The following is a 27,998-nucleotide window of genomic DNA, read 5'->3' on the forward strand; positions in this document are numbered from 1 at the left end:
CCGCACACAGTTTTCCTCGACTTCAAAGCACTACATGACTACTGTGTTGTCTAGAATCTATTGGAAATTAAAAAAATGCTAATTGGTAATAATACCTCAGTTGTCAAGTATGTTAAGCTTAATACAAAAATAGTAAATACTATCATACAGTGATGGCAAATAAACAAATTTTTCTTCTCATTTTTAAATTTGTAAAACAGCCACTGGTTCTGCAGTGAGTGTCTTTCTATTTGTTGGTAGGAATGATAGATTATTTAGTATTTAATGGAAATTACAACCTCCCCCTTTCTCCCCTACATAGGCCCTTGCATGTAAGCAAGAGAAGAAAAGGCAACAAATTTAATGGACAGATCAAGAAGTGTTTTTCTTTTGATCTTTAAAGAAGTGTGTATAATGTAAGTTTAATATATGGCAGAACATAAGAGCTATTTTGTGGCATCAGTCGTACCAGATTTGTCTCCTTTCTACACCATTGTAATTGTAGGCAAGAAAATACACTTACTATGTTTTTGTAATTTTAATTTGGGAGAAACAGTAATTTTAGTGCCATATTATTTTGCAGATATTTGTTTATTTGATTAATTAATTAATTGTTTATTGAAACTTTATTTTGTACAAAAATTAGACATATTAAATGAAACTCTCAAAATTAGGACCTTTTATGTGTATATAGAACATGTAGATTTGACATCTGGTAAATCAATTAACCATGTTTAAATATATTTACATTCACACATACACACACACATATGCACAGGCACACAGGCAATATTAACAATCTGCAAGTAATTAAATAATGCTGTTACTTAATGTATTTTTTGTTCTTTCAGATCAACTAACTAATCATGGCTGATGAAGAGGTAATGAAATTTGAAATCACAGATTATGATTTAGACAATGAGTTCAACATAAACCGTCCTACACGCAAGACTAGCAAAAATCAACAGATTTATGGTACGTCACTTTTCTATGAAGAATAAATCATTTGGAAAGATTTTTGAAAGTAATTTTGTATTTTTTTTATTGTGATATTTTCGAGTTATAAAACTCTTTGATTTCGTTGTGTGCTAGCTCTGTTGTCAAAGTATGTATAGCTATTTGAGTGCATACTGTATATTGCTGACAGGTTACCATTTATCGGTCACATGTTAGTTGCTCGTTTGGATTTCAAGGTGAACTGAGCACTCTCAGGACACTCAATTACAATACATCTCCAGATTTTAAAACACAAATAACTTTTGCTACATACAACAAAGTTAAATAATGAATGGTGACAGAAGAATATTCTTTTAATTTTTTATTTAAATGATTATTAATAATTTCCAACCATGTTACAGCACAAAGTTTTCTTTATATTAATTACTTTTCTGGGTTCATATTGAGACTGAATTGAGTTTTATGCTTATTTCTTATTTGTAGAGTCTTTCTAATTCGGTAAAAAAAAAAAGAAAGGACATTTTTATTGCAGCTTTAAACCGTCCATTAATTTATTATTTCATAATATAAGTCAGTGGAAATATCAGTTATTTAATTATTTTGTTTGCGTTTAAAGCAACACCAAGCTACTTGCAGTAGCCTCCATGTGATGGTTTTACTCGCAGACAACTCTATCACATAGTTGACACCGTGCAGGGTGACATGAAACTAGTAAGTTTCTAGGTGAATGAGGATGCAGATTAAACTTGCGTACATTGTTCAGATGTGCTAACAATTACGGTTCAGTCATAATATTTATAAAAATTTCCTTCACTGTTATGCTTTCACAAATATGTAAAGAATTATGATTGAAGATAAGTTTTGGCAAATATTTTAAATTTGTTATAAGTCAAGAACAGTGCGTGATTTTAGCTGCAATGAATTCCCTTCAGAAGTAGTTGGCAATTTTATTCATACTAGTTTATATTGGTTTTGTACTTCTTCAAGAAGAAAAGTGGCTACACTAGCTACTCGCACATTGGAGATTTGTATTGTGTGTGCTGATTGCATCTAATTGTGCAATAACCAGAAGTGTTTCTGCTTATTTTAAGAAAATGAGCAGCCTAAAATTTAGGGTTCAACCGTGATTTGTGCAAATTTTCTGTAGTATGGGATAAAAAGTTTCTATAATGTTTTAGAATTGTGTTGTGACAATCGAGACCTCACCGGCCAGCTATGGCTTGAATTGCACATACATAGACACTTAATGAATGTTTTGACGACTGTTGCAGGTAGTTGAGCATAAAGTATCTCTTAATAGTTAGATGGCTCAAAATTGTTGACAATAATTCCCAACTTAAAGGAGATGAAATGATTTTAATCTTTCTATTCTCATAAAAGTACAATTGCCGAGCCGCCAAAACGATGCTACCTCTTAGCCCAGCCCACAAACAACGACTGACAAAACAAAGCACAGTACAAAATCATACAGAACAGTAAAAAGTGGAGACTTCCCTGGAAAACCTGCTTTCGTACACATATTGTTCTCACATCTACTATTTGGTAATTCCCCGGTCAGAAAGCTTTCCCAGGGCACTGATGTATGTCTCGGTCTCTCTAACAGGGGATGTGATAAACTATCATATATCATTTCGGCGCCTTGGCATCTTACATCTTTCTTTCTTTCACAGACACCGCTGTCCTACATTATAAAAACGTCACCAACACACTATGAACCACATACGTAAAAAACTAAATTTTTAAAATATTCAAAGATTAAACTTACATAAATAATTATTACCTGGCCAACAAAGTGGAAACCAGTAAAAACATACTTAAAAATATTTTCTAATTAAATTAATGAACTATAAATGTTACATACAAGAATATTCATAAGGAAAAAATGCAAGTATGAAAAAAAAATGTCATTATGACCTTGAACCGTATAATCACCTGATCTACTGCAGACTGCAAAGTTGGGGAGGGCATGGGTCTTGCAATGTTGCAGTGTTTTTGATGATATTTTTACAGACTATCTTCACCGATTACTAAATCACCTTTCTTGAAAGTTGGCATCCTTGCTCGGTGTTATCATTTCCGTCCTGTTTCTCCACGTGTTGGCCAGGCATCTGGGCGGAGGACAGCGGCGACGAAGATGACGCCCCTGAACGGCCAAGGGCGGGCTTCGGAGGCCAGCGGGGGAAGGCACGCCACAACTACACTGCGCCGGTCAGCTTCGTGGCCGGCGGCGTGCAGCAGGCGGGCAAGAAGAGGAAACAGGAGGAGGAGGAGGCCAAGGACAGCGCCGGCGGCAAGGAGGACGCAGACGCAGACGCCGAGGGCTCGCGCTCCCGCTTCCCCTTCAGCAAGAAAGGCATAAGGGACAACTCGCTGTTTCTCTCCAGGTGTTGCTAGTTTTACTGTCAAACACATTACGTCTATGTTTGGTCACAAACTATAGTTCGATCACTGTTAATTGAGCTTTTTTTTTTAACAAACCTTCATAAAAATCTTGTCTTATAATTGCTTAATTTATTAAAAACAGCATGGTCTTGTCACGGTTGTGTGTTCTTGTAGGCACTAAGTAAAGTTAGCCACAAATTGACAGAATATAAATGTTTTAGTGAAGTTTCTGAGATTGCAATGCTTGAATTAATTTTATTATTATTATAATTTTTTTTGTACATGGTTTACTTACCACTCACACCTTCCCTAGCACAAATTTTGTAACACTTTTAGAAAAGTATGTGATTAATCCCAAACATTAAAAAAAAACAAAAAAAAAACAAGATATGTGGAAACAAGTAACTATTTTAGGTTTGAATTATTACAAAACCATTCTAACTTAGAATTTTGAAATTGACAATATATTGTTACGAACTAATGTGGGCAGAACTGGGTTTGTAAGGGATAACCTAATTTAGTTTTATTACAATTTTATTAATTTCTAATATTTACGTTACTAATAAATGATTGTACTTAAAAATGTCTTATCACCAATCACTCACACTTAAAAAAAAATTATTTGCAAGTCACTCAATGTGTGTCAAGTTCCACAGTTCGCCCCTTACCTCGCGCCTGTCCACACACACACAGTCTCGCGCCACGCAGTCTCACTCTCTCTATCCCGTTGCTCCGCGTCGTGCTACTCTTGAGAGGGTCTCTCACCCTCTTTGCCGATGTCGCACTTCCATTCACTCCCGGAACTTTCTGAACTGGCTCGACACTCCCGTGAAGGCCTGCGTCTTAGCTTATATCCCCATGGCGTCCTTCTTGAAGGGATGAGCGCGGCTGTGACGTGTCGCATCATCCCGGGCCAACCCGACGCCTGGAAAGTTCAGAAAGGCAGCATTTATTCGCACCACTCCACGCGGCGACCTCGGGAAACCCGCAGAACTCCCAGGCCGCTTACAGTGTCAATGGCTCAAGGTGCGACGGTGCACGGCTGAGCAGAGGGGGGTGGGTAGCGAGGACCCTCGTAATCCGGCCAGTCTTGGCATGCCTTACGTCAATGGACTGTGCGTGATGTCAGTGGCTGCCAGCCCGCTCCGAACCTGGCGCGCATCACGGTCTTGTCTCTTGTGTTCATAACAGTATACTTGACTCTTTATTGTAATGGTGATTACATGAGAAATTTTCATTTTTCTTGGTTAGTATATATATACATATATTAAATTTTGATAAATCACACTCATTCTTTCTACTGTATTGGGAATAAAATTTTGAACAATGGGTAACACACATGCATATTAAATTTTTTATGTGGAATATGCTGTCTTACACTTTTTAATGTTTTTTAATCTGGCTATAAATCAAACAATTTTGTCCTTATTAGAAATAAAATTTTAGAAAATTTGTAAAATATTTAATTTTTACTTTGAATATCAATAATACATATAAAATTTCTTCTCTCTCATGCTTAGACTTAATAAAACTTTAGTCATGAACTTCTCACCCCTTTCCTATCATGCATGGATGAAATAAAAAAAATATATATACACAGTGTAAACTATATAACGACACTTAACGGGCTGAGCATTTTTCGTGATGTTTTATTTTTAGTGATGAGGAAGATGAAGATGAAGTTGCTTCACAGTCACAGCAGCAAAGTAAGAACAAACCTTTCACTTTCATCACTGAAGAAATTGCTGGCTTGCGTAAGAAAAAGATCCCGTTGAATCCAGTCTTAATTAACCAAGGTGTCGGAGGTTGGGAAAAGCACACTAAAGGCATTGGTGCCAAGCTTTTGTTACAGGTAAGTTCTTTACTTCTTAATAATAAATATTCAGTTAGTCTACTTTTTTTTGTATTTTGCACTTAGATCACTTTCAAAATGTGAGTAATAATACAGGCTGCTCAGCTCACAGTTTATTTTTTAATTTAAACAGTTCTGAATTCAGTATTTATGAATATTATTCATATTTGCTGTTAGAATATACAGAGAAATCAGCTTGTAAATACCATGGGGTAGGGGCAGTGGGGGAAATCAAAAAATTTTCAAACATGTGACGAATGCCTATAGAAATGTTGTGTTTGATTTAAAATAAAAATATTATTTTTTATATATAACTAGCTAATGCTTGGCATGCATTGCAATGCCTTCAATTTTTTTTGTAATTAGTTTTAAGTAGGTACACATACACAAAGCAACTCTGTATCACTTTCTATACCTCCCTATATATATCTCTATGTCTCTTTCTATATCACTCTAACTCTCCCTGTATACATCTCTCCAAATCTCTAACAATATCTCTATCTTTATATCTGTCTATAGTACTATCGCTCTCTATCCTCTATATCTTCATCTCTCCCCAAATACCCTCTTTTATCGCATAATTGTCGCACTCTCATAATCGTCGCATTCATATTTTAGGGCGTTAAAAAAATGAAGAAAAAAAAACTTCTCGCGTAAACGTCGCATGATGTTTTTGGTCCCGCTATTAGATTCCGAGCGCTTTGTGTAAGTATCTTTTCCGTATAAAACTGTGTATTTTAAAGTAGAAATATAATATTTGTTCGGAAATTAACTGTTTTACTTATTTAATTAACGGAAATTCGAAACTGTCTGATGTGTAAATTTTCTATTAAAGACTTTTTTAAACGTTATAAGCTTTATCTGTTCGTCTGTGTCGCCGCTGTGTACCGCTTATAAAAATGTAGCTTGCGCTAGTTGGCATCATTCATGTTTGGTTATGTTGCTTCCCGTATAGAGCGCGCACACGTAGTCAAATATCAATATCTTGCCGATTGGATGCAATGCGCGCTCTCTGTCGAGTGCTGAGTTAACTACATTTGATGGCCCGCACTCTTTCGTGGTAAATGTGTACTACGACGATAGTTACGCTTTAGTTCACGTCACATATTCAAGTGGCTTGCGTTCGGGTCACAGATTTTGTTTTTCTATTTAAAGTTGAAGAAAGATTTTTGTTGCATGAATTATTAATATAATTTGTTTGGCGTGCTCTTGTATACTCCACTTTTTTTTAAATAAATGTACTTTCCATGAACTGGTTTTGTTTTTATGAATAACTTTACCCAACAAAAAAAAAATTTTCCCGCCTAATCGTCACACCCCTACTTTTCAAACTTGATTTTAGTATAAAATGTGCGACGATTATGCGAGAAAACACGGTATCTCTCCCTCTATATCTCTACCTCTATTTTTGTATGTCTTTCTATCTCTCTCTATTTCTCTATCTCACTATGTCACACTATCTCTATATTCTCTAACCATCTTTATCTCTCTCTCCCTACTGGGCTGCTACCATTAGTATTCGGACCATAGAAAAGAGGAACTGTCATAAGATACAGGTAATTGTCCAATACTACTCACACATCATGATAAATTGCCATGGATACGCAGAAGGCATCAACAATTAAAAAGTCCGGTGCCATGCAGAGAAGTAAAGGATCTCCAATAAAAATACGAAATGTCATCATAAATAATTAAATTCTGCTTTAGGGTTCGTTTTTTCTAAATCTAACCTAAACATTCGAGTTCAAATTATTTTAGCTATCAATTTCTTAAAGTAATTTTAGTCAAATATTAATGAAAATTACTGTAAATATAAGTTATTTAAAGGTGTGTATGACATCTTGCAATTTTTTTTTGTGTATTTCAGATGGGTTTCCAGCCAGGAAAAGGTTTAGGAAGAGAATTACAGGGTATTCAAGCACCTGTAGAAGCACATCTCAGGAAAGGGCGAGGAGCTATTGGTAACGAACTTTGAGTTTTAATTTTGAATATGAAAATAAGCAAAATATTTTTGCATTTAGTCTAGAATGCATCTCATTTTTGCCCTTAATCATATTCAGCCTTTTCATTGTATTCTTTAGATGCAGTGTACTTCTGCAAGAATTCTGAGAACAGTCTATCTATGAAATGTTTCATCACTTCATTATGTTCATAACTTTAGTTTTATTGGTAAGATTTTTTTACTTGTGTATTTCTCCTGTTGGTTGTTGATGCATTTAGTACAATTTTTTTTTTAAGCATGTGCTCATTCAATCAAAAGTCTTGAAAATAACTTTTCTTTTGAATTAGAGTGTTATCAAAATACAGGAATAAAATGTAGTTATTTGGAAGGATAGGTTTCCATGCAGTTTTAAGTTTTACTTTCAGTGAGTGGATGATTTCAGGGTATACTTTGGCCATTTTCATTTAGTAACTCCATTCAAAAGGCAAATAACCAAGTAACACGTTTTGTAAGAATTCTTAACTTTGTATTTACTCACCTTTATATCAAGTGTCAATGTCACTGTTTCACTGATAGTTAAACTTTAGTTTAACATTAATCTGTACGTAAATAAATAAACTGTTATTGGTTCCTCCTGTGAAAATGCCAATACAGTATAACACCTATCCGGATTAATTGGGACTGCACCTAATCTGGATAACCAAATATCTGAATAATTAGATATGAATGGCAAATAGGTAGGAATTGCTGTAAAAAAAAATCAAATAATTTTACTGAATATGTAGATTAAAAATGTACATACTTTATTTATTTTAGTAACAAAAAAGTTGTTGTTTACATTTCGTAATGTATAGTACTTACATAAACATAATCAGTACTTATGATTCCTTAAACATTTCGGTTAAAGTAAGCTATTTAGATGTCTTAAATCATTTCCGTGCGGCCAAGACCCATATCCACTGACGAATAATAGCTGGATGTGGTCACAATTCAGATTGCTGCTCCATCCGTGATAAACGCAGTCTGGAGACGTGCAAATGCCTCACTAACTGATTTTCTGATTAATGCACTTTGGTACAATTTTTGTCCAGAAATAAAGATATTCCTTGAATTTCAAAATTGAAACATTATTTTTTTTTGTGATTTGAATAAAGTTTTGGGTTAAATGCTGCTTAATTCCATGATATAACTTGTATTTGGGTGTTATTAACGTTCATTTCCGTGTTATGCTCTGTATTGACATCCTTTTCGGTTTTGCCGCTATTCACCATATAATTCTGTCCCTATCTATTAGCTATGATAATAGAAGTTAATGGATTAATTAAAATGTATCTTAACTTTGTAATATTATTTATTTGTGCATGAACAAATTTGGCCACTATATAAATTTTTTTTTAATTTTAAAGTCATTTAAGAAAAAAAATTTCAGTCATCATTTTGAAAAATTGAATTAAAGTAAAATTTGTTTTGTGCACAGGTGCGTATGGCCCAGAGAAGGTTGCTAAAATAACAGATGTTAAAGGAGATTCAGATGAAGAGGAAGCTAAAGACTTTGTAGAGAAGCTGTCACAGTGGAGGAAGGCCGACATAGGGAATAAGAAGAAAGTGCGATACGTGTACAAGAGTGTGGATGATGTTCTGGAACAGGGCAAGTTCCAGCCAGTCAGGAGGGACCACAGGTGACCACTGCATTCTTCTCCTTCAAAAAAAAAACATATGTTATCCTTATCTGCAGTGTTTGAATAGTACAGAATATTTCAAAGAATATTAAACAAACATTTCTTTAAATTTTTTTGAAATATTTTGTTTTGCAGTTGAGCAATTCATTACATACTAATCTCTCTTAAATATTTCTAAATGTAACAAATAATTATACAGTGTCATCTGTCATGTATGTTTTAGTCCACACTGAATAGACATTTTCTTATCCTCAGTGATAGGATCACACCCTGACATTTTCAATAAATTTGCAAATGTAGACCTAGGCTATCCTAAAACGTTTATGATTGTTTTGGCTCAATGCCAGTGGCATATTGCAGATCTAACTGCTTGTAGCAGTACCTCGGTGGTGCTTTGGCACCACTATCTCATTTTTTTCTGTCTCATTTATCTTGCAAGATAATGTATTAAAATACACATACTTATAAAAACATTTTAACAAAAAACATAACATACATTATTGAGAATTTAATATTTTGATGCTCAACATACTCTTAACCAAAATTACCTGTCTGGAAAAGAACGTGACTTTATTTGGTACGTAATTTTATTGATTGTGATCAGGCTAATGACAATGAATATTTGATCATGCTTCAAAGTCAGTGTATATTTGATTGTGTTGCTTACATTTTACCTAAGTAGATTAAAACATATGGATTATATACTGCGTATAAATTTATGATTAAAATACGTACTGGTTTCAAGACATTGAGGGAACATACTTTCATAAAAAGTTGTGATTGAGTTTTGTAATTACATACCTATATGATTTGATAATTTTCTGGGGAATCCACGCACTCATTTTTAATGTCTTCCCCGTCTGTAGTAACCCAGACTTGACTAAACAGAACTGTACTGTGTGTGTGTGTGTGTGTGCTGCAGTCAGCTGAGCAAGGTAAAGGTGATCGACATGACGGGGCCGGAGCAGAGGGTCCTCAGCGGCTACCACGCCATCTCTGGCCAGCAGAGGCCGACCGACGAGTGGGAGATAAGGAAGGACAAGAAGTTCTCCAACTTCGCCCTCCCGGAACTGCTCCACAACATCAACCTGCTGATGGACATGTGCGAGCAGGTAGGGCTGCCTATTTCCACCCCTCTTCTCTCTCTCTCTCTCTCTCTCTCTCTCTCTCACTCACTCATTCTCACACTCTCACACTCTCACACTCTCACACTCACACACTCACTCTCACACACTCACACTCACTAAGTACATGATTATATGGTGATTTGCCATAAAACTTAAATAACATCACAAAACATGTCCTTACACCATGTAACACTGAAATACCTTTTAATACACCATTTAACCTTGAAATGTGACCAAAAAATATATAATATTACATTGTTTGATCTTGCATTTTTTTTATTAATAACATTTTTTTTACATTAATGACATTGGCACAATTTTCTAATAGACAAAAAGTGGCTGATATATTTTTGATTAGTTCTGATCTAGACATGCTTATTGTTATTACTTATTATTATTTTGTATAAGAGCATCATGACCGTGTCACTCAAATTGAGACTATTTAGTAAAATATAAATAAGTACTAATTTTAGTTCAATATTTGTTAAGTAATACATTATTTTTATTAATAAAGACAATGTTAAAAATAAAAACAATAACACCAAAATCTTCTGTTTGAAAATTTAATCGATGTTAAAATAAAACCATAAAGTCAGGTCTCTACAAATGACCTAAATGCCATTGAAATGATAAGCCGTAGTTGATTCATTCATTCTTTTTTAGCTTGCCGGCACAGATGTGTAGAATGTCTCCTGTTCCCTGGCCAGGACATCATCCACAACGACCAGAAGCTGCGCTACTCGAGTGACCGCATGGTGACCCTAGAGCACGAGGAGGCCAACCTGTCGACCATGGTCAACCAGGAGAAGCAGCATATCAAGACGCTGGAGACGGTCCTTGACATCGTCCAGGACATGATCAACTGCAGCACCAACGAGACAGATCCACTTACGCTGGACAGTGCCGCCACAGCTTTCAAGGAACTGCAGGTAAGAAGCAGTTTGTTATTAAAATACATGGGTTCAGAGAAATTATTTTTGTTTTTACCTGTTAATGTATGCATACAGACAATTCAGGCTTATCACATCATTTTTGAAATCGACTGTTGAGAATAATAAAAATAATAAAATGCACGAAAAATTGGAAACTATACAGTTAAACCCCATTCTTGCACACCTGGAGGGACCATAATTTTAGCACTTTGTAATAATAAGGTTTTTATTAACCAAACTATTGCAAATCATCATGACAAAAAATGTGATTTAACTTCTAATGCCTATAATCACGACCATAAAGAAAATTATATACACTGTTTGTAATATAAGCTGGCTTCACTACATGCATTACTCTTTGTAAATACTGTATAAAATAAACTCAGCGCAGTACCTACAGAAGTACCTGTGATACAATCATAAACTTCAAAAAACTTGCATACAAAGTTACACAGTACTTGATGAGATAACACATTTTTAGAGGCACTGAAAAATAGCGTTTATAATGGCTGTTCGTAGTATTTATATTTTGCCATATAGCATTTATATAGCTTTAATTTTAATTCTTCTCCCAGTTTCTGCGGATGTTGCAAGCTTTGCACATAAGTATGTTCGTGTCACTAACATAGAAATGGTGCAACTTGTATTGCTCTGCACACTGCACATGAATGCACGTTAACAGATTTTGTCCGTCCCATAATGATAAAAAAAAATATATTTTATAGTTTTAACTGCATTGCACGCGAACGCGATACAGAAAACCAACTTTAATAACCTTAATTTTATTGTGAATAGCAGCGCAATATTTTAGTTTCACAGATTACCGTTTGTTTTTCGGGTTAGGAAATTAGGAAAACACTAGGAACGTTCAACAAATAAGCGACAAAAGCAGAGAGCTACATTGCTGCCATCTTTTTTCCTGTTAAAGTGCTAACGAATTTGACTGAAGTAGATTTTCGTAATTTTTTTTTGTAGATGCCAAATATAATCTGCGTGTGTTTTAAACTTAAATTAATGCATTTTTATATTTTGTCATTTAACAGTAAATAATTTGATTGCTTGTGTTAATATCACGCACGCACACGTTGGCAAACATGGCCGCTTTAATGTTTCCACTTTCTTTCCTGTGAAAATATTCATGCACGTAAAAAAACGTCTCTTTAATCGTTTACATTTGTTTGGATCGTACGTTACTTTTGCTGTTAACCAAGTTTCCGTGCGAGCCTATGCGTATTTAAATTGTTTAGTGTTATTTACAAGATTCATAGATTGTGTTGATTGTTTACATGGCTCACCATCGTCACCGTTTATTAGGTAATCTTCAAACACGGTAAGAAGATGCATAAAATAAAGAATGTTCTTATTTGTATGAGGTTAGGCCATTAATAATAAGTAGAGATGGTGATTTATAGCATTTAAAATAATAACATTTAGCATTTTGAATTTGAAATTTAGCATTTTGTAGCATTTTTAAAAACAAAATTTAGCCAATTCTCTCATTTTACATTACTGAAGAAAAGTATATTTTTAAAAAGCATTAAATAATACACATGTTAATTATTAAGGGGCCCGCCTACCTGGTCACACAGACGGTGTGCAGAGCTTCAGCAAAAACAACGCGATTTCAAAACTACTAAAAATATCCGAGTGGGGTATGTCTACGAAAAGCATTTAAGAGTTCTCTGAGGCCCGAAAAGTACTTTTAATTTTGAATCATGTTTTTAAACTATATTTCTAGAAGAGTTAAAATGGCTAAAACGCATGTTTTGAGAGTAATTTTTAGGCGTAAAACAACCAGTACAGATTATTAAAAGCACTTAAGGGACTTCCATTACACCTTTATCTTCATTTATCGGCCATATAATGTTGCGGTCACCGCTCAAATTTCACAGTTATCCTGTGATGACGAGAAGACTACGCGTCAATTCATAGCCTTGCGCTTGGAAGCGATACCGCGCTAGAAATACCATAGAGCGTCGCACTTATCATTCCGCCTCACTAACACACATACACCCCTTACGAGGCGGGGCCCTTAACAACCACAGAAATAATGATCTAGCACAACTACAAAGATATCCTATCTTGGCAGGTTTCCAAACAACTTTTTAGCACTTATGAGTGCAATAAATTGAATACTTAAAATTACAATAAATATTTTTTAGCCGTGTTCATGGCCATAGTTGATGTAGAGTGCACAAATAATGTTATTGAAACTCGTTTTTTCAATTTTCGCCTTCTTTTGGTTTTCGATCATGCCAGAAACCGTTGCTTGCCGTTTTACCGACTTTTTTTCCTTCATCCGATTTATCGGTGAATCTTTTTTTTGCAGCCTGACGTCGCTCAGATTTAATGTGCTTTTCAAGTACATCTTTTTTTTCCACTCCAGACGGTGATTACATAAATTGCACATTAAAATATTCGTATCACTTTCGTAGAACTTTTCATTTTTGTATTCATTTATGCGATCGCGAATGGAAATTACGTTTCGTCCCATTTTTACCACGAGAAATAACAGTATACAACACATTCACGAGTATGCACGTATCTGTAAACACACCACCTTCCACAGATTACACAAGAACACAGCTTTCACGTGAAACAAAGACAGAAAATGGGCGCGGCGAAGCAGAGATGTTGCAGTATGGTGGCCTAAAAGCTTGTACTCTGCAAGATGACGGACACTCTTCCAGCTAGTTGTTCTTTGCTTTGTTTACAATCGCGAGTCACGGATGGCCATTTTTCATTCAATATTTACGAACAATAGTGTTGTAAATGACGTGACAATAAGATACTTGTGCTGAATACGCCATAAAACAATGGTTTCTTTTGATACTGAACTGAAACGAAATACAATCGGTAAATAATTTGTGTAGAGTGAAGACGAATCTACGTTTTACATTTTTACCTTGATTTCGCATTTATCTCGGAATAGTGTAGATTTCACATTTTATAGCGGAAAAAATTTAATTTAGCATATTTTCACATCTATTTCGCGAAAACCAAAAATCACCATCCCTAATAATAAGAAATGGTTTATTTAAAAATATTAGGTAAACCTTAACATTTACTGGAAATAATAATATTACTTGAAATTTTAATAATTACTTCTAACAACGGGATTGTAGCGTTTATTCGTCAGTAAACCATTTTGTCGCTTTTATTCGCGCCTATATCGTTTTTACGATTTTCCAGTGCCTCTACACATTTTCTGTACAAACCTTCGGTTTAAAAAAAATGTGTCAATTTTGGTTTGCGCTATTTTTTTTTTATAGGAATTGTTTACCACATAACAAAGTTTATCAAAGGCCAGATGTGTTTCAGTACCAACATTAATATTTGAGAGCAAATTTCCAATGTGGCTAAAGCACTGATGGCATCCTTCTTAAGTGGTAATGATGAACACACTTAATCATCTTCATTTTCCTCACTTCCAGTTTCTTCATAACTTGCCTGCACAACAAAAGACCGAGCCTTGTTGTGACACATCAGCTCATCGTCCACTGGTGCTGCAATTGTTGCCACATTGTCATCAACTCGCACATACTCACTAACTTGTTACCACATTTTACTAAATGGCTCTTGAAATGTAAGTGATCTTCAAGTAGGTCCCACTCTTCCACATTGCAATCCTCTCTCTCTTCTTGATCCTGAACTTCACTGGCACCAATACCAGCTTTCCAGAAGCAATTTGAAATGGTAACAGGTGTAAATACATCCCATGTCATTACAACATTTTTCATTGCATCCAAAATATTCCACTTCAAGTTTGCCTCATTTTTAAACTCGATCTGACAAATCAAGTAAGAAGTGAGACTAGTCCTGTCATTTCTTCTTAAAGTTCTGGATAGTCCCCTGATGCAAAGGTTGCAGGAAACACTGTTTATTGGCAATACAGTTTTAAATTTTTTTGTGTTAAATGAAGTCTATCCATTTTCAGAGCTGGATATATTTCTATTCTAAAAATTTGGTGATTGTCATTGAAGTAGTGAGAGTTAATACTGTATTGATTGAGCCATGTTTCTGTAAAGGGAAATAATGTCATTGTCAGTATGTGATAAGTATCAAAAAATTCTTAATCCTGTAACATTTTGATAGTAAATATCACACACATGCTTGGAGTAAGGAATATAGGTGTTCCTCCAGGCATTGTTTTGTATAATATTTAGGTGGTTAGGGGACATAGTTATAACTTATTGCATAACTGACAAACCAAAAAATTTTTCTAATTTTTAACTTATTGTATTTACCTGCAGAAGAGTAGCCCATTTGTATGGGTCGCACCCTTAATTCTTAACAAAAAACAAATCTCACATTTTCACTATAAGGGTCACTCCTGCGTGCGGGTCACCCCTGCGTTGTGTTGCCGATAATGCCTGTTTATGTTCATCATTAGGGTTACCTGTTTGACAGCAGCTGTTTTGGGCATGTTTTCTGTGGGTTTATGTTTTTATTTCTTTGCATTTATGAATTTTTTTCCATGACAAACAGTGCGAAACTGCAATGGAGTGTGTCCAAGTAATTGTATCAGCACAATCAATTAGTATATATTAGTTGATAAATCATTTGTGGTCAATGCTGCATGGAGTGGTAATAACGTGTAATGTAATGCGTAATTGTTTGTTTGAGCAGACCAAGTACTACGAGGAGTACAGGCTGTTCGAGATCGGAGACCTGGCGGTGACGCTGGTGGACCCGCTGATATGCGAGCAGCTGGTGCGCTGGAACCCGCTGCAGAGGCCAGATGAGCCGCTGGCCTTGTTCAGGCAGTGGCAGGAGATCCTGCAAGGCGACGACGCACACACCCTCTCGTCCCTGTCTGCGTCGCAGAGCCCCTACCACAAGCTGCTCTGGTCTGCCTGGATGCCGAGCGTGAGGATCGCAGTTGAGTACGTATGCTCTGGTCATGGTGTTCTGCTCATTCTTGTGTGGAGTAATGGCAGCACTCAACCTTGCTATAACATTTCTGAAGGACCCAAAACAAATTGTCTTGACAGTACCGATTTTTCATGATCTTTACTGATTTTTTGTCCACGTAGCATATATAGATTGTTCATTGTTGTGACGCGTACTCATATTTTGTGGCACAGATTATGTTATCCGTCATCAATATTCTGCTAATTTTAATTATTAATTATTTCGTATGCTAAGGGGGGGGGGGGGGGGGGTCCGGACCCCCTTAACACCCCCCCTCCCCCCCCCCCACTTTTTATATACGCCCATGGCAATGCGAGAACATTATCCTCTTGGTTGACTGTAGCGAAAGGGAAAAACAGTCACCTTTCTTGCCACGATCTTGTTCGCAGATAACGCAGGTATGAGCAGCAAATGGACTCCACACAATGACAAAAGAGCCTTCCCCTCCAACCCTCCCATTATTCCGCCCCCCCCGTCGCTGAAAAGCCGTCTCCCCCCTCCGCCACGGCGCAGGCGACAGGCTCAGGTATATCGCCCCGCCCAACCACTGGCTGTAGCACGTGGCCAGTGGCCCAACGCGCTAAAAATTTTTTACTTTTACTAAGGAGGCCCCTTAAAGGAGATAATTTGTTTTGAGGTTCTTGAAGAAGTTGATTTGTCGTCGTCGTTGAGGTGTTCATGGAGACGTAATTCCTGGAGTTTATTGCAGCTTGTTTTGAGGTTTCCACGGCTGTCAAAGTAAGTTGTTCAGAGTTTTTTGTTGTTGAAGATTCATCGTAGACCAGGGAGTTTCTGCTTGAAGCTTGTAGAGAAACCAGTTTCAAAGTGACTTGTATTATGCACTAATGAGAGGGAGATGACCTTTTGTGAAGAGTTGTTGACACTTGGTAGTAAGAGATATGTTTTCGAATTTTTAGGTTTTTTTACAAACAATTGATGTTATTGCAATTTTTAAGTAACAGTTTTTTGAATTTCTATATAAACAAGGGTTGTAATGACTGGATGCATTTATTTCCCGAATGTTTTTGTATTTATTTGGTACAGATTAGTTTTTCACTTTTGTAACTTTTCAATTAAATGTAGTGTTAATTTAATTGAAAAGTTTCGGGGGGGGGGGGGGGTAATGTAACGTTGCAAACCCCTGCCTTCCTAGCTAAATATTTTTCTTTTAAACTGTTTTCATGCATGTAAATATTTCTTAAAAAAGTCTTGCTAAGAATATTTTTACCGTTTTTATGTATTTCAGGTTTGATATTTGCACTTGCTGTATGTTTTAAGATTGTACTTTGTATTTTAACAGACATTTTAAATCATTACTATTTTTTTATGTAATTGTTCACAAATAAGCCGTTGTACTGGATTTGTTGCCTGTTTTGGCCTACTTTTTCATGTTTTTCTAAATAAGTTGAATTTTTTCAAGTAATTTGTATAATGATTGCTGTTTTTAACTTTCATTAATGTGTTGCATAATAGTTCTAGAACAAGGAACTGTGTCTGTGGCGGATGTAAATAGAGAGAAAGAGGGATATGAGATTTGTAAGTAAGAGTGAGACAGACACTGGGATTCCCTGCCATCAGAGACAAAAGCTGGGATTCCCCACTGGTCGTGGGAACTGAGTGATAACTGCTGTCTCACGGTGTGGGAGAGAGAACGAGAATGTAAAGTCCCTGGCTCTGTGTATAGAAAACTGTTTTCAATGTATGTCGCGTATTCCTATTGGCTTGTGATTTGTAGTGTGAATGAAGCGTGTGTGTGATTGTCGGTGAGGTCATGTGACTGCCCTCCTTGCGTGAAGGACATAGTGCCATGATCTCACCAGTCGTCTGTCGATCGCTGCACCAGGATGGCGCGTTCGGTGGCTTCTCACGAAACATTTAGTAATTGTGGAATAGAAAATTTAACGTCGGTAGCTAGAGCCATGCCGAAGATAGGAATTTAATCATTTGTTGTTTTTGGAACTTTTGGACATTTTTAATTAGAAATTGTGGCTACAGACGTCGGCGTTTTGGCTCGTGGCGAAATTCATTTTCGCTGGGTGCGGCCACGTTTGAGGCCGCACTGATTTAGTGTACTTACAGTAAAATGTTACTGAAGGACTTGACCTACGCTATTTTTCGTTAATACTCATCGCCCGAGCTGCGAGCAATTCTCGACAGGCGGATGTACAAGTTGAATGAGTGAGAAAGATTTTGAAAGTGAATTTAGCAGTGCGGCATTGTACTTTGAAAAATAAAACAAAAACTACAATTGGCGCTTAACATATTTTTATATTTGTATATAACGAACTGTTATATGTTATGCGTGTAACAGTCGGACCAATTCGAGCTAGCCGGAGGTTTGGATTGTTACAGTATTTTCAATTTAGCGTTAGTAAATGGTGTGATGTATAAAGGACTGATCAAACACTTAAAGTTAAAAAAAAATTATTTTTAAATGTTTTACTTCCATTAGATTTAGAGAGAAACATTTCAAACACACAGCCATAGCTGCACTGGCCGAATGTCTTTTATCTCTCTCCCTCCTGCCTGCACGCACTCCATGTTTCCTCCCTGATTTTCTCTCTTCTGCTTGGATACCTGGTGGAAGCAAAGCCAGCCATTGGTCCTCTTGCAGTGTATGAATTGTATGGCCTAGACCTTCTGAGGGACAAGTTCACATTTTACTACAATTCAACAATCCATTTTTTTTATTCAGGATGTTAAAGAAGTTCGATTTAATAAGTTTAATAAAATCAATATTTATACATGCCAGTCTTTAACAACAGACTGATTCGATTTACTCACGCTTTTATTTTTGAAGAAAAGAAAGCGAAGCGCTGGTCTGGTTCCCCAGTCTGGCTGTGTGGCATGGCTTTGGGTACATTTGTTATACACAAAGATAGTCGAGCTTTGAATTTCAGTGTAGGAAGCAGACAACAGACATTGCCCGTGGCATTTACAAGAGATGAGCGAAGAAAGAATGCAATCTTAAAAATTATGTGTATCTGTTTGAAAACTAGTAATTCTACTGAAATACTGTATTCAAATAACAGATTCAGAAGATAATTAAAAGGGCATTTTATCCCTCCTGAAAGTAGGTGAACCAATGATTCCTTAAAATATTCGTCCGTGCTTTATTGCCATGAGCATACATACAATGAAACAGTAATACTGCCTTATACATGCAAGTTACAGGAGTCACATTTACAGTATCTAGAATACAGTGACATCTTGTATATTACACAAGATCAGCACTGGGACTAACATTAATTTACATCACAGGTATGCAAAAGGTAGTGAAACATTATAATACAGTTTGCTTATTCACATTTTAAAATTGCATTATTTTTATAGGTTAATTGTAAAATCAATTTAACATTCCAAGCAGGAAAACATAAGTAGGAACTTATATATTGTAACAATAGTAGAGACATTAAAAGAGATAGGACATGAAAAACACCAAACAAAACAAAACATAGAACTACAAAATTCACTCCAATTTTCGATTACAAGAGCAGAGAACGCACGTATACAGTGTCTTCAACAATGAAGGCCACCATGAGATCAAAATTTTGAGTGATTTTTTCTTGTATTGTTTTTTGTGTTGTTTTTGTCTGGTGTTTTTCATGTTCCTGTGTCTCTTAATGGCTATACTATTGTTAGTATGCATCATATTAGTACCTTAAGGCTTTATCTTGGATGCCAAATTGGTTATTTCATTTTCTTGACCATATTTATTGGGGGATTTTCCTATAAATTTTCTCCAGCTTTAATGCTTTTATTGTTGTGTTAGAAATTTTCTGAGTATATGTCTACTAAACATTATTTTAAAGCTCTAAAATGTCACACAAATTAGTATAGTTATTAATACTTCCATGAATTTTTACTGTCTTAACATAATCTTTAGTAAATATAGTTTGTGAAAATTTTTAGATGAATAACATCCTGATAAAAATTTCAGTAAAAGCCTTTAAATAATACAAATGACAAAAAAAAAAAAGAAGGATGTAATCAATCTGGTGTGTGAGCCGGAGCCTCTGTCACTGAGCCACTATCACGGAGTTGCTGGGACTCGACTGAGGGGCTGACGTGGTGGTGGTGGTTGCTTGCAGCACGTGGAACTGCAGGGTGAGCGAGCCGCTGGTGGACTTCCTGAAGGCGTGGGCGGCGTGGGTGCCCCCCTGGATCCTGGACAACATCCGGGAGCAGCTGGTGCTGCCCAAGTTGCAGCGGGAGGTGGAGGAGTGGAACCCCATGACGGACACCGTGCCCATCCACGCCTGGACGCACCCCTGGCTGTCCTTCCTCGGTGGGTCGTCCCCCTCCGTTGCGGATTCTAGCTCGGGCATCTCTGGTGTTGTCATTTTCATCTCTTTTTTTGTCCAATGTCAATTTTTTTTGGAACATTTTACCAAGTTTAAAATAAAACTATCCATTTTATTTAAATAGAAAGAAAAGAAACAAATTTTACGTTGTCATGTATTTAGAACTTTTTATTGGGCGGCCTGAGGAATTTGAGGACTCGAAGAATTGAAAGAATCAAAATGCCAATCCCTAAATAACACATTGTAATACTAATTATTTCCAATACATTTAGTACATTTGGGTACAAAATTCATTCTGAAATAAATTGCATTCAATGAATTTACCATGATGAATTGTAACATTTTTTGAAATTTAAGTTCTGTCAAACTGCTGGTTGATTTTGTGTTTTTAGTTACATTTCAGTGCTAAATGGTGTGTTAACTTTCATTCTGGTTTTATATGTTGTATTGACATGTTTAATAGGTAAATGACTAATATAATCATTATTTTGACAAAAATAACAATTAATGATTGTAAGTTTTTTGGTGGGACATTATAATTGTTTTGTGTGCGTGCCCAGGTAACCGCTTGGAAACGGTGGTGTTCCCGGTGATACGGCACAAGCTGAGCAAGGCGCTCACCAGCTGGCACCCCTCGGATCGCTCGGCTCGGCTGATGCTGCTGCCCTGGCACAAGGTGTTCATCAAGGGCGAGATGGACGCCTTCCTGGTGAAGAACATTGTTCCGAAACTGCAGCTGGCCCTGCAGGAGTTCGTTATCAACCCTCACGAGCAGCACTTGGGTGAGGCGACCCCCCGACCATCCGCTACTTCTGGGACTCTTTTACTCCCAGCTTCACTCACTGCTGGATTGTTGGTTTCTTGCTGATTCCATTTATCTATGAAGAAATATTTGGAAATTGGAATTACATGCAGGCGTGTGCGAATATTTAAATTTTTGAATACGAATAGTTTATTGTTTATATTCACTTGACTTTGAATACTAACACTTTCAAATAATGAAATTTTATTTAATTACGTATATTTGACGTACAGTAAGTCCTCTATTTACGTCGTACCGATTTACGTCGTTTCGGATTAACGTCGTTAATGTTTGAGTACTCATGTTTCAATTTAAGTTGTCGCCGATTCACAATAACGTCGTTTACAATGACCGTAAATCTTTATTTTAACCAAAACACCGTATATAATTCGTTTATAATTCTTTGTTTCCTTCGGTAGTTAATTTATGCTATGTAGCGTAAGCTACACGTTCACCGCCTTATCTTATCATACATCATGAGGGACGCTTCCTGCTCTCCGCTGCTCTCCGCGCGGTGATGCAATACTACCAGCCCGCCCGCTCGGCCACCCACGTATCTCGCACGTAGAAGTGTTATCTACTTCCCGCAACGACACAGCATTTTCTCCTACCCCTTTTCGTCCAACTCCTTGGCACTTCAGTAGAGGTGTAAAAGTAACTAAAAAAAGTGTACCCGTATGTATTCGTTACTATAACAATTAGCACTCGTTACTATCGTATCGTTACTCGTTACTTCTGATACCGCATAACATGCTATGTTATGTAACAGCAACGAATCGAGTCGTATTTCGTACGCGTACAGTATGACGTCGCGTAAATATTAATAAATCAAATATAAACAATGAAAAGTATTTGATAATTAACAGCTTTTGTTAACCAAGAAACAATAAAATCTCTAGAGCAGCTTTATTATAATATCTCTTTTAAGATAAGAACAAAAAACGTGAAAATACGTGATAATAAAAAACAAAAACATACATATTTATAATTTGTAAAAAATACTTTCTTACGTTGTTTCTGTTCCAATCTCAAACTTTGTCTACACACACAATACCTTTAATAAACAGTAAAAAACTTGGATGACGAATTTCCAAATTATACTTTTCTTAATAAACAAACATCGTTCTTTGTAACGAATAAGCGCGCGCATGCGTAAAACATACGAAAAATGCGAGTAACGAAATGCATTCGTGCGTAACGTTTCGTTACTTGTTACTAGATGCCGCACCCGTTACTCAGTAACGAATACATACGGTTTGCTACAGCTCTACACTTCAGTCGCTATGATATCATTGAGTTGGCCGGAGTTTTAAACGTGCCGTTGTTAACTTTATCGTGATTAAATGCGTTTGTAGTAGGCCTACAGTATCAGCTCACTGCAATTTATGATTTTTTCTTCATAAGATGTCTTCCAAACGACTATATATCTGTTTTTATATTTCAATCAATAAAGGTAATAAAGCAGCTGGTTAAATAACCATTCTATAAAGCTGAGAAGTACTAGTTGGACTTGTTTCCCATGCTGTCGGTTGTAATTTGCTGATAAAATTGCCCGTTGTCACGTCTGTATGCCAGCGCTTCCGGCCGACCTTGGGCCGTGGTCGGCCGGTGGCATTAAACATGGCTCATTTTGCGTCGTTTCTATTTACGTCGCGGTTTTCAGGAACGTAACCCCGACGTAAACCGAGGACTTACTGTAGTATAACTGTTGAGTCTGTCGTATATCAATGTTAACTGTTTTAACGGGACTGACCACACAATCAACAACATAAGCTATATTCTGCATTTTGAACGCACAACTATTCAAAGTTTTTTCACTACTGTCTAAAAGGAACATTAGTAGAAAAAGTTGCGTGGACAATTGAAAATACTGACTATAACATTTTGTTCTTGAAAGCAAACCATTATAGTGAAATTGTGTATATGCGTTCTCTGTATTTAAGTTTTACTGCAGTTAAAAATTTTTTCTTTAAGTCCCATTTACATGTCATTAAATATAATGCAAGATACCCGCCCCTCGTAGTAACACGCTAATTTGTTCTTGGAAAACAGAATACTAATTAAAACAGCACTGATCAAATATGTTTTTCCCATAAGAGTGCATGTTAATCAAAATAATTGGTTTTCCAATAGGTAAGTGTGTCTTTTACAGTTTAAATATGTCTACAAAATACATTTAAAGTACATTTAAATAAATTTTTAATAACATTTTGAAACTAAACAACCTAAAATTTAGTTTAAAATTTTCACGTATCACAATATTGACATAATAAGGCTTGGGCAAAGCATTCCTAAGTAGGCACTCAAGTAGAGGTGGGACGATACCACACTTTCGATACTCGATTCTGTATTGTTTTTTTCAGTTCAATACTTCGATACTTTCGATACTTTTGATACTTTTGATACTTTCGATACTCCAGGGAAAAATATTTTCCCATTAAGTAACAATTATTACAAATAACATAAATTAGTTTTAAACTATATAAATTCAATCTATCATACCAGCACAATGTCAGATTAAACTTAAATACATAATGTGTACATAATTGCATTATATTAATGAAAAATATGAATACATTGTCGTCCTGCCGATGTTGATGCGTGGTTGGGTGGTGTCTGAGGGCGCCAACTAACCTTTAACAGGGGTGGTTGCTGTGGGCTAATTCACAGCACGAGACTCCGTCTCTCGGTGGTCGTGACGTCGCCACGTGGCAGGCAGGAGTGGTTGGACCACACACACGACTAACGTTGTCGGCACGCACACGACTGTCCGGTCCGCACACGAACACCGATCGCCGAACTCCGCGAGTCGCACACGACTGCTCGCGCCGAGGGGTGAAGGCCAACTGGCGCGTCCTGGCAGGTCCCGTTAGGGCTCGAGTCGATCTCCGCTCTCCATGACAATCGACCTCCACCCGTTCGAGACACTACCACCGACCACACACGCTGACCGGTGAGGCACCGAGGTGGCATAACGACCTGTGCGAGCCACGGGAGCACCTGGGACGATGTCAAATGCCCCCTCCTCACCGAGGCCGTTATGCCCCCTCGAAGCCTCCATCACACGCATTGCCTCGGGGCATTTCCTTTGTAGGTACACTGTAAGTTCTCTGGAGTGCAATGTGTCTGAGAGGTGTTGGTAGATGTAGTGGAGTTGGGCTGGGCGATATGCGGTAGCAACCTCATCACTGAGCAGTGGTGTGCATCCGGGGAAAGGTCCTGTCTAGGGCTGGTGCGGCCTCCAGCACGGGCCCTTAGGGGTGGTTGGTACCCCTCATTTATCCCGAACCTGACAGGGGGGACATGAGGCCGGGTCGATCGCCGCACCACCTGAGTTTGTGACGTGGCGTCTGGCTCAGCTTGGTTGGGTACAGGCGGTGCTTTCCCTGTGTCGTCGGCCTCAACGAGAGGGACGATGGTCACTCCTCCATCCTCCTGGCTGGGTTGCCCGTCGCCTCGCTGGTCTGCCCCTGTGGACTCAGGCTCGTCAACCCGCACTGAAAATGTCGATCTCTCCAGACTCGCATCCGCTGGCCATTTAGGGGGGGACATGCCCTGGGTAACGGCAGATGCCGTTAACCCCAGATAGTCCCAGTAACCCAAGCGCCTCATCATGTGCTCCAGCTCGGGCATCGTGACCCTGCTTGCCTGGGGCTCGGGCATCGTGGCCCTGCTTGCCTGGGGCTCGGGCGACGAGCAAGTATATTGCGCATTCGCCGTCTGCATGGCCTGTGACAGGAGGAATTGACCTGTGGCTGGTGTCATTGGGCTTGGTGATACTATGGTTGCATGATCTGTGTCTGATGTCGCCGCGAGAGGTGATGGGGGGAATTGATGTTTGTCTGATGTCCTTCTTGTCCTCTGTGGACCTTTGTGTAGGTGTCCCGGACCAACCTTAGGGTGGACTAACCGGAGATCATCTCGGTGAACCTTGGCGGCTCTTCCACTCCGTGTTGTGACCGCGTAGGTGGTAGGCCCGAGTCGCTTCACTACCTCACGGGGTTCGGACCATTTAGGGGCCAGGCTTGCGCAAAACTTCTTGCCTCTGGAGGAAAGGTGGTGACATCGGACGTACACCTGTTGCCCCGGCTCCAATGGCAGGGGTGGGTGAGTGGTCTGAGGGGTATGAGTGGCTCCAAACTGTGCCTGATTCCGGCGTGCATCCTCCCGTCTTTCGGCGACAGGCATTTGAAGCACTCGTTCAGCAGCGCCCGCTACCCGGAGTTCCCCTGGGAGGGCGAGATCCCGTCCCTGAAGCAACTCCGCAGGGGAGTAGCCGGTTACCACGTTTCGGCGGCGACGGAGGCAGTACAATATCTTGGGGAGGAGCACATCCCACTGGGTGTGGTCGTCCCCCAGACGTAGCCGCAACTGGACTTTGATGTCCTGGTTGCGGAGTTCTGTCGGGTTTGCTCTTGGGTGGTACGTGGGTGTCGTGTGGTGCTCCACCTCCCAGCGCTTACAATCGGCCTTCCAGCGCCGGCCTTTGAATTGTGTGCCATTATCTGTGAGTAGCACTCGGGGAAACCCATATCGTGGGAATACTTCGGCATCGAGGAGAGTGGCGATGGTCTCAGCTCGTACATTGGTGACGGCGAACGCTTCTGCCCAGCGTGTGAAAGTATCCGTGATTACAACCAAGAATCGCTTCCCGCGGAATGTGCGGGGGTATGGGCCCATTACGTCGAGAGCCACGGTGTGAAATGGGTCATGGGGCCTCCTGGGGCACTGTTGCTCTACCCCGTCAGGCCGACGGGCCTTGCGCTGTTGGCATGGTTGGCAGTCTCGCACATAATCGCGGATGTCACCTGCAACGCCCGGCCAGTGGAACCATTGCCGCAGTGCCCGCTGGGTCTGGTCGGCCCCCGGGTGTCCCGCTAGGTCGTGATCATGATAAAAATGCAAGGCAGCCTTCCGTCCGGCCGGCGGCACGTGCGTGCGCCACGAGCTCATGTCTCCGGGCACACGGCTCTGGAGTACCCCGTCAAGACTACGTAGGTGGGGAATCTCCTGTTCTCTGCATTTAGCGAGGTCTGCTTGACTGACCAAGTCCTGGCTCTGTGCGAGACAGACGATCTCCATGAGGTTGGCTAGGGTAGCTGGCGCAGGGTCGCGGGGCCTCTCGGCCGTAGTGGCGTATAGTGTTGCTGGCGGGGGCTCACTTGTAGACCCCGTCTGGGGGTTGCAGGGGGGAAGTAAGTTGTCCCATCCCTGATCATCCTTGAACACAGTGTTGGCATCCGGGTGACGGGAGAGCTCGTCCGCCAGCTGGTTCTCCCACCCAGGGACGTGCTCCACGCGAAAAGCGAAGTTCTGGAGCATCAGTGCCCACCGCGTGAACTTGGATTTGCCTCCCTGGGCGGAGTTCAGCCACTGCAGGCACTGGCTGTCAGTGCAGAGCGTGAAGCGTCTCCCCTCGAGGTGGTGTCGGTATCGCCTGAGTGCCCACACCACCGCAAGGCACTCCTGCTCGTTGACGTGGTACCGCCGCTCTGCAGGGCCAAACTTGGCACTGGCGTACTCGATCACCCGCCTCTCTTCTCCAGCTCTTTGTTGGTAGATTACTGCCCCCATACCCTCCTGGCTCGCGTCTGTCTGGACGAATAGGGGAATATCGGGCACTAGCCGTGACAGAGTGTGACACTCCCTGAACTGCTGCTTGACACAGGCGAGGGCCTGCTCTGCCGCGTCCGTCCATCGAAACCTGCTCTTGGGTGGCAAGAGGTCCGTCATTGGTGCGGTGATGGTGGCGAAGTTCGGGATGAATGACCTGAGCCAGTTTAAAAGTCCCATTAGCTTCTGCAATGGTTTTCTGGTACGGGGAGGCTCTTTCCCCTCTATCAGGGCCAGCTGATCTGGCAGGGGTCGACACCCATCCGCGCTCACGAGGTGCCCCAAGAACTCCAGTTCCTTTGCGCCGACATGGCACTTGCGCGGCGCACACGTCAGTCCGTGCGTGGCTAGCCGTTCGAGGACCAATGCGAGGTGATGTGCATGATCCTCCCACGATCGTGACCATATGATCACGTCGTCGAGGTAGGCCGCAGCATACTTGCCAATGTAGCCGTCCAAGACGCGGACCATCATGGTCTGGAAGGTCGCAGGGGCATCCATCAGCCCGAACGGCATGGCACAAAACTGAAACCTGCGCCCATCGGGTGCAGTGAAGGCTGTCTTGGGGCGGTCCTCAGGCCGAACTGGCACCTGCCAGTAGCCGGACTTCAGGTCTAGTGACGTAAACACCTGGGCATCGCCCATGCTGGTGAGCGCTTCTGTAAGATTTATGAGTGGGGGTGGTGCCGGGATGGTTAGGTCATTAATTGGCTTAAAATTGATGCAGAAACGCAGGGAGCCGTCTTTCTTACTGGCCATGACTATGCGACAGTTGTATGGTGACGTGCTGGGCTCCATTACCCCATCCCCCAGCATTTCTGTGATTTGTTCCTGGATGGCAGTGAGCTCGCGGGGACCGAAACCCCCTGGCTTGGCGAATGGAGGAACATGGGGTACCATGGGTATACAATGTTCTGTAATATTCGTACGGCGCAGCCGGTCAGCTGACGCGAACACCTGTGGTTGCTGCCTGAGGGCTCTGTCTAGAAGGGCACAATAGTCTGGTGGTACGCCGTGGCGTAGGTCTATCAGCTGGGTAGGATCCGTCCAGGTAGGTGGGCGGCGATGTGACAACCCATACACGGTCCAGCGCCCCTGGGTCCCGACATGTATTCTACCTGCCCCGACTTCTATGTTAGCATCCTCCTGGACTAGCCAGGGTAACCCTAGGATGAGCTCATCCCTGAGGTCCTGCACTACGAGTGCGCACGTCCTGGTCACATAGTCCCTTATGCCGACACTCACCTCCACACGCCCAGTCGTGACCGTGCTAGATCCCTTTGTTGCGAGCTGAATGGTGTCTGCCTCAGGTGTCACTTCAGCATCAGGGACAAGGTGGGCCGCAACGTAGGTGTGAGTCGCCGCGGTGTCCACCAACGCCTCCACCGGCCTCCCATCTAGCGAGACAGGGATGCGGATGAGGTTTCCAGCCTTCGGTCCCATCCGCCCCAGGCGCGGTGGTGCTTGGCTGGGGTCCCCAGCTGTGGGTCGGGTCACCGGCGATGCCTGGTGAAT

General features: G+C 39.9%; 1 protein-coding gene across 2 annotated transcripts in view; it reads left to right on the top strand.

Annotated features, from left to right (window-relative positions):
* Positions 1-27,998, top strand: part of LOC134531699 (tuftelin-interacting protein 11) — a 68,789-nt gene that overhangs the window by 18,654 nt on the left and 22,137 nt on the right. For both annotated transcript variants that reach the window (XM_063367512.1, XM_063367511.1), the window contains exons 2-11: positions 831-954; positions 3,041-3,320; positions 4,978-5,170; positions 7,038-7,131; positions 8,590-8,791; positions 9,714-9,903; positions 10,626-10,847; positions 15,480-15,736; positions 19,856-20,052; positions 20,629-20,850. In XM_063367512.1, coding sequence (XP_063223582.1) covers positions 846-954; positions 3,041-3,320; positions 4,978-5,170; positions 7,038-7,131; positions 8,590-8,791; positions 9,714-9,903; positions 10,626-10,847; positions 15,480-15,736; positions 19,856-20,052; positions 20,629-20,850 — 1,966 coding nt within the window. In that variant the 5' untranslated portion in view covers positions 831-845. The remainder of the gene's footprint in view (positions 1-830; positions 955-3,040; positions 3,321-4,977; positions 5,171-7,037; positions 7,132-8,589; positions 8,792-9,713; positions 9,904-10,625; positions 10,848-15,479; positions 15,737-19,855; positions 20,053-20,628; positions 20,851-27,998) is intronic.

Source organism: Bacillus rossius, chromosome 5 (assembly GCF_032445375.1).
Source record: "Bacillus rossius redtenbacheri isolate Brsri chromosome 5, Brsri_v3, whole genome shotgun sequence".
Taxonomy (NCBI): Eukaryota; Metazoa; Arthropoda; class Insecta; order Phasmatodea; family Bacillidae; genus Bacillus; species Bacillus rossius.